Source organism: Sinocyclocheilus anshuiensis, unplaced genomic scaffold (assembly GCF_001515605.1).
Source record: "Sinocyclocheilus anshuiensis isolate Anshui unplaced genomic scaffold, SAMN03320099.WGS_v1.1 scaffold1094, whole genome shotgun sequence".
Taxonomy (NCBI): Eukaryota; Metazoa; Chordata; class Actinopteri; order Cypriniformes; family Cyprinidae; genus Sinocyclocheilus; species Sinocyclocheilus anshuiensis.
In genome coordinates, this window is record NW_015536578.1 from 800,135 (window position 1) to 808,279 (window position 8,145).

At 39.6% G+C, this 8,145-nt stretch overlaps 1 protein-coding gene across 3 annotated transcripts in view; it reads right to left on the minus strand.

The window, feature by feature from the left end:
- LOC107702933 (unconventional myosin-XVI-like) overlaps nt 1-8,145 on the minus strand; it is a 99,816-nt gene that overhangs the window by 61,215 nt on the left and 30,456 nt on the right. For all 3 annotated transcript variants that reach the window (XM_016505392.1, XM_016505384.1, XM_016505402.1), the window contains exons 12-13: nt 6,364-6,505; nt 4,288-4,360 (exon numbers count right to left, since the gene is read on the minus strand). In XM_016505392.1, the coding sequence (XP_016360878.1) occupies nt 4,288-4,360; nt 6,364-6,505 (215 nt within the window). The remainder of the gene's footprint in view (nt 1-4,287; nt 4,361-6,363; nt 6,506-8,145) is intronic.

Here is an 8,145-nt window from a genome sequence, read left to right on the forward strand (position 1 = left end):
ATATATATAGTTTAAAGTGATACTTCACCCAAAAATAAAAATTCTGTCAGCATTTTCTCACCCTTAATTTGCTCTTTAAGGGTGAGTAAATGACGACAACATTTTCATTTTTAGATGGACTATCCCTTTAAGATCTGGGTTAGGGACCAGGGTAAAACATTAACTTCTATATATTAAAAACATCTGAAAAGTAGAAAAATATTAATGATGAAAGCTTAGAAAAACGTTTTACAGTTTTAATGTGATCTTCATTTTACAAAAAGATAAAAAAAGTTAAAATGTAGAGTATATATATTACATGTACATATATAACAATAATTGTATTAAAAGGGAAGGATTGAGTACAGTGTATTAGGGCTGCATATGACTACTTTTTAGGAAGCAAGCTCATGTGCTTTATCAGGCAAAATAAAGCGCACACTTGTGAAGTATATTTAGCATTACACATATTTTCCAAACAATAGCTATATGACAGGCAGTTTTATCTGTACACAAAGAGCTGGCATATACGTTAATTACCTCTTAACGAACATGGCTATAATAAGCGTTCAACATTAACCCCTCGCACCCATTCACTCACTGTTCCACACGCTTCAGTGAGCGGGTTTATTCCAGGAATTCATCCTAACAACCCAGTTGCTGGACTCATTTAAATAATTTATTACCACAATCCTGCTGAGATGAAAGTTAAAAACAAGGAACCCTAATGGAAGGAAGTCTAAAAAGCCAAAGCAGGAACCACAGTGGCAATCCATATAAGGTATATATCAAGTGCTTAACACTACACAGGAGGCCATAGAAGCTTTTCCATGAGGACAAAATGTATGATTTCTGATGGAGTAGAAAGAGTAGATGGTGGCCTTCTCCCAAGCAAAAGAATTCTTCAGCCACACTTCAACTTCAAACCATCTGGCTGTTGATTTGAGATATGTTTTTCATAGCTTTCTCAGAAGAGCTAATGTTGTATATGATGGAGCTGTTTTGATACCGCTAAGTCCATCGGAGGGAAGTATACGGCACGGTTGTATCAACATAAGCGTCTTCCAAGTTTAACGTGGCAACACGCACTGGATGAAGTACAGACGGCAACAGTGGCAGCAATGGAGAGGAAAGAAAACAGGCATTTTAGAAAAGCTGGGTGCACCTCATCAACTTCTCATCATGAGGTTTCACAGCGCTACAGGATGTCAGAGGAAGACTGCACACATCATGAAAGAAAAAGATCAGAGCTGAGATGAAGAGCTTGGAGAAAAAGTGGGAGAATTCCAGAGCACTGAGCAAAAAATGTCCATCCATGGAGAAAAGATCTCAAACGTGGGACTACTTGATACTTGTATTGTTACTGGTATGCTCCAAGTGGGCATTAAATACCTAGTTCGCATCTTAATCACAGTCACTCGCCCCTCATTTGTTTTTTGTTTTTTTTCTCATTTCTTGTGACCTTGAAAGGTCAAAGACCGTAAATCTTCCTTCACATGTGGATTATAGGTGCGTACCATTTAGAAGACAAGCAATCGACATTTCGGTGTCTCGTAAGCATTCCCCAACCTGTCACACACACCATCTCAAAGAAATCTCCCAGGGGATTGTGGGTAAGCACTTATCTCTTGCAGCACCAATCCTGATTTACACCTTGTCCTACACTGTCAAGGAAGATATTAAGCAATGACACACACACACACACACACACTCCTACCTGCCAAACTCTCAACAGTTGTCTAGATGAATATCTGTCACAGAAAGAACAGATTCACACATACAAATAAAGACCCTCGTCTAGACTGATGGGGACATACCTTTAAAAATATTCTCACACAAAATGTCTGCAGTATTCAGCTTGGCTGTGCTGATCCACCAGCTTGAACATAAATATTGGTCTAAAGGTAGGCTTGGTTCACACCAAGATGAATGTTCGGTCTGAAAATTTGGTGCAAAAAACATTTTAATTCGGATGAACGGCTGTTAATGATCCTGTTCAGCCGATACGAACAGTTGCATCACGTCAACGCAAAGGAAATTTTTACAGAGAGGTATTTAATCTCTATTCCATCGTCCTGTGATTAAAGCTGACCAACCAATAAGATTGTGTGCTTTTGGTAACATGCCTGGAGCTGTTACACAAAACCACAACTTGGTGGCGCTCACGGAAACATTTCAAACCAGTCTATGCCCGTTTGCTACTCTTAAATGGTTTGTCCATGTGACTAGCTGGCCATCAAGCAAAACCAGACAGAACCATCTAAAACCACCTAAGACCAGCAAATCAACTCAGGCTGGTTTAAGCTTTTTGTTTTCTTCTCTCCAGCAAGAGTTCCCATGTAGATCCTCAGCTGGTTTAACAGTTGGAGGTGGATGACCAGCTCAGACAGGAGCTGTTATATATGAACCATTACTCTACAGTGTCCCTAAATTACCTCATGCATCTTCCCTATAGAGTCTATGACAACAATGACATTGGTTGGTGCCAAATCTTGGCCGATGGTTCATGGGTCAAACCCGACCGTGCACAGAGACTCCTTTGTCTCTGATGCCAAGGGTTCAGCTGAGGAGAAACCCACCCCCCCACTCTCAAACGTCAACCTCATCTGTCCGGTACAAAAACATATCTCGCACAGTGGACGTGGCTACTGGGCAGGAGGGGGCGGTGCGCACATGTGGCGTCTTAGCCTTCAGACGGACATTTGTCTCTCTCCAAAACACTAAAATAACACAACTCGGGGTCTTGACAGCAGCTGCTTTATTTCATGCTACTCTTCAGATTTTGAAAAAAATAATAAAAAAATGTATGTAATATATATGGCACACCCAGCTATGCGTCTGGGTCTGGCTTTGGCTCCGGGCTACTGTCCAAAATAAAACAGCTCTGTGAAGTACGGCCACAACTAATGCAGTAATGTTTTCACAACAATTTAAACAAAGTTTAATTGTCACTCCGTTTCGCCTCAGCTGACCTCTCTGGGACGTACAGTCAAACATATAAGCTCTGTACAGAAACCTAGACAGCTGCCTTTCTGACTGATTTAGAACACTTAACATGTTAATACCAACAGCTGCTTATTAATTAAGCATTAACAGTCAGTTTTGAACTATTATTCAGAGATGAATTAAGTATTTTTATAATCTAATCTACATGAAGTGCTGCTGGAATCCATCCTAAAACCTGGAAATTAGTTCTAATTTGAGCATTTCTGGTTCCATCACCCTGAAGTCAATAGGTATATTGAATGGGTTTTTGGTTAAATGACTGAAATAAGATCTGTGAATATCACAAGCTTAATATATTTTCACATTTTACTCTATGACATAAAATGCATCAGTAATACCCCACCCGTGACATGGGACATTAAACGTCATCACGCCAAACAGGTAAACTCATCTACTCACTACTCTACTTTCACAACCTCAATGTATATATACTTACACTCTTACAAACTATTCTAATACAAACTTTCCAAATTGTAGATTTTAAATAATGGTCAGAAGCTTAGTGGTGGTGACACTGAAGTCATCTGATCAAGGATTTAGATTGTTTAAAGCTCTTTACTTTAGCTTTTTAGTTCTGGTGATCGTAACGTTTAAGAATCTGTCACAGAGCATATTTTCTGCTCAAAAAGTCAATGGAAAAATCCTATTGGGTAATTGGGGAATGATGCTAACTTGCAAAGTTATGTCATCCCTGCAACACTCTATTGCCCATTGTGTTGAATTTTTGAGCTTGTTTCAATGTATTCTTGCCTACGTTTTGGAACAGCCTTCACATCGGGAACACACTTATGATGCCTTAAAACACAGTCTACACAGGCAGCTCACCCAGATTTGGAACAAAGCTATCAGAAAAAAGCTATCAGAAAAAAAATACCTGTCTCGCTTAGATTGAAATGCCTTTGTCATGGAAAAAACCCAGCAGAAGAACACCCCGTCTGTCGCGAAGTCTAAAAAAAGTCACAGCCCAAGGCAGGAACATACTGTGGGATTGGTCAGTGCTTTCCCCTGTACGGGAAACAGGATCATGAGCACAATGCCTTGATTCCCACTGGTATGTGTGGCAGCTCCACATCAAACCCAGTAAAGAGCAGCAGAGGGTTTAGGAGGCCCAGAGTCCAAGGCGAGGAGCAGTTTGTGTTTTTTTTTTTTTTTTTTTAAACAGACTGCACTTACAAAGCGGCTGTAAATGTTAGCCTCAGTGTGACATTACAATGATATGAAAGACCCTTTTAAAAGGTCACAATCAGACGTTAAAAGTGTAATTATCATTGTCCTCATTATCTCTGTGCTGTCTCCCCTTACCTTTTCATAAGCATTGCGCTGGAATTCCTCAAAGCCAAAGATGTCCAGGATGCTTATCTCAAGGGCAGGATCACTGTCAAAAAAGACAGGAACATATTTCAGGATTGTAGAGGGGTGGGAGTGGTATAAACATTGATTGGTGACCTGAAGCCAACAAATTATCTTGAGCCACAGCTTAAGTATGGCTTAAGTGCACAATTTCTGATGTAAAAAGCAGATAGAAAGAAAAACAACAACACAAAGGTCACTGCCAAGAAAAAACAAGTACATGCAGGTTTTTTAAGAAACAAAAGGTTATGTCAAGACAATTCTGTCATAATTTACTGTTACACCGCGCCTACACCAGAAGCTCCCAGTGTCACTGGAAGTGTTTAAGCTTTCCAACATGTCAGAATGCTCTCTAACATGGACCAATCAGATCTAAAATATAAAAAATTAATTATAATTTTTTTTTTTTTATTATTATTTTTAAATCATTAATTCACTTTAATAATTGCTATCAAATTTATAGCGAAAAAATACACAGTATTTGTAAACTAAATATTTTTTATGAAAAACAATTACACATAACACATTCAAAGCTCAGTTTAAAGTCACAATAATCCAGTGTAGTGGTGTGACCATCATGGTGGAAACCATCATGCCCTCAACGACCCATAATAAACATTCTCATATACACATCGATAAACATTATCCTAATCCAAAGCGGCGTCCACTGAACTGCTGACCAGGACACAACAGGTCAAGCCTGCTTTGGCCAGTTATTGATCACACTTCAGAATGGTACAGAGAGACCTTCGTTCCCTTTCATGGGAACTTCGAACTGCGTCCTCTAGGGGGCGCTATGGGGAACGCCTCGTCGTGACCCGTGTCTGAAGCATACATTGAAAAAACACCAACTCGTTGGCCGGCGACAGCCATGACCGTCCTCTAGGTTTTCTCGCCATGCTGCGGACGCAAGCTTCAGACTAAGAAGTGAAAGATGTGTGCTCCCGGCACCTATTTATACTATAGGCGCACCGGTAGTGACGTCATGGCTGTCGCCGGCCAACGAGTTGGTGTTTTTTCAATGTATGCTTCAGACACGGGTCACGACGAGGCGTTCCCCATAGCGCCCCCTAGAGGACGCAGTGTCTCGTTCCCCACTCAGGGAACCATGGTTACACAAGTAACCTGAGACGTTTTCTTACAATACTAAAACTTTCATAAAAATAAATGACAATGGGTTTTGATTGTGTGGGTGTGTGATTATTTCTTCAGTTCAATCCATATTCAGCGTCCAAAATTAATACTTGCCGAGTGCTAAAAGTTAGTACGAATTGTAAATTGTGAATAAATAAGTTACTTGCATTATCAATGTAGCAAACATATGTATATATAACACACACACACACATACACACACAGCCATTCAAAAGTTTAGAGTCAGTAAAACAGCAATATTTTTGAAGTATTTACAGAATACAGCCATTAGAGAAGCTGCGAGTTTATAATTGTTTGTCGAAGTGCACATTTGTATGTCTTAATTATGGTTTTTTTGGCGGATGAGTCACTGTGACTTGTTTGTGTGTGAATACACATACTCGGAGTTCCATGGAAATTTCAGTTTTAGCCGCAAGATACCTTTCTCATAATGCAATAACAGCAGAGGAGGCGTGTCTTCCTGCTCAATCGCTACTGGCTCGGTCAACTTACCTGCAGGCGCTTTATGGCAGATGTCTCACATACACTATGTGAATTATTAAAAAACGTCTCTGTGTTTTGACTAATGTTAATCACAGAAGGTCTCTGAGAAGGACTTGGTTCGTGCTTCTACTAGTAACAGCTGAATATGTTCTGTGAGCTGCTGAAACACACAATCCATACAGATCAATAGCTGGTAACCATCAATGACATTTTATGTACACTGAAATGCACTTTGGAACAATGAAGGAACTAAGTTCTTTCAATAACGATCTCCTTTATTCAGGTCTCTCATTCACACTCAGACACGTTCACATGCACAAAGGAAAACGTATCCATATAAAAGCATTAATCTAAGCTCACGTGCATGCTCACACACATACATGCATCTTACCCAGTGCTTTCTTCATGGCCTTGGAGGTAAAAGTTAATGTTATTGACCAAGAAGCTGAAGAGTCGTCCGTACAGAGCTTTGGCCAAGAGATCTCTGTGATGGTTGGACATTTCGACTGTGTGGCGCCTTGTTATGACATCACCTGAAGCAAAGGGCAAATGTCAAGCAGTTAGTGACCTTTCACATTGTCTTCCATCCTCAAAGACTAGCATAGGTGGTCATACGTGTGTTTCGGATGGTGGTCACCACTATGTATATGTATATATTAGGGATGCACCGATGTATCAGCCAATAATCGGAATCGAACGATAAAAGCAATTATCTGCACATCAGACATCAGCTGAGCGTTTAAGAACAGTTGATGATCAGGGACAATTATATCTTGTCAATCAAAAGGGCGCATGCAGTGTGTAAATAAAATGTCTCTTGTGTAGAATTTAGGGCTGTCAAAGTTAGCACAACCTCACTTTAACACAGTTAAAAAATAAAAACAGAGCAGTTAACGCAGGTTCTATTTGACCCTATGAATCACCCGCAGTTCAAGCCAGGGTTGCCAGGTCTGTGGATTTTCCATTCACTAAACATTATTTGCAAAGCACCTCCTTGCCAATAATCCCAAATAACTTTGTGCTTTGTTACTTCCCGAAACAAAACAAAGTCTCAGCTCTCAAATTCTGTTCATTTTATCATAAAATTCAAACAATAAATGTCGCTTTGACGCTCAAGCAGCAGCGTCAATAAAATAGCTTGTGAACAATGTCACAACATTTACCTCAGGAAAGTTATTTTCAGTGTTCACAGTTTGTTAGGAAAAAAAAACACTAGAGGAGAGCTTATTTACTGTTAGTTATACACGTATGTTAGAATTAATCTGACATGAAGATGACATGTAGAACTGAGTTGAACACAACCACGTCTGTTTTTATTTCAGTGCGATTATCATATCTGAAAATAAGTAAATTACAACTGAATATAATAGTTTGAGTTCTGTTGTTAATTTGAACCTCTAATATGTATAGTAATGTACCACGTATAGTTTATCGCATTAGCAGGGAGAGATTTTTTTTTTCCTTAAAAACCCAAACTATCCATATCAGCAGATGTCATTCTGATTAATCGGTATCAAATCAAATCGGTGTCTGTCTATCTGTTTGTCTAACGTTAAAATAATAACTTTTTCATTTTTAAAACTCAACAGCCATGGTCACTATCAATTTTGGGATATGGAAAGAGCAGCATGAATACTCTCCTAAACAACTTTGTGTTCCAAAGCAGAAAGTAAGTCATACAAGATTGAATCCATCAGAAGAAGTTTAGCGTTTTCATTTTTGTGGCAAATTAACACTTTAAAGGGGTCATATGATGCGATTTCAATTTTTCCTTTCTCTTTGGAGTGTTACAAGCTCTTGGTGCATAAAGAAGGTCTGTAAAGTTGCAAAAACTAAAGTCTCAAATCCAAAGAGATATTCTTTATAAAAGTTAAGAGTCAACCACGCCTACCTAAAACGGCTCGTTCTAACACGCCCCCACATGTCTACGTCACGATGTGGGAAGATTTGCATAACGCCGCCCAAATGTTCACACAAAGAAATAAGGCGTAACTTTTATTCTCGCTGTAGTATTGTTGTTGCCGCCGCCGCCATGTCGTGAAGGCGCTGTGTGTTTCTTTGTGAAAGCAAAACTACTTTGTTTGGCCTTCCAAAAGAGGACGATATCCGCTTCGTCATGCCTGGAGCTGATCCATGCTGGTCGCTGAGGAAATACATCAACTTCGCGCTGTCG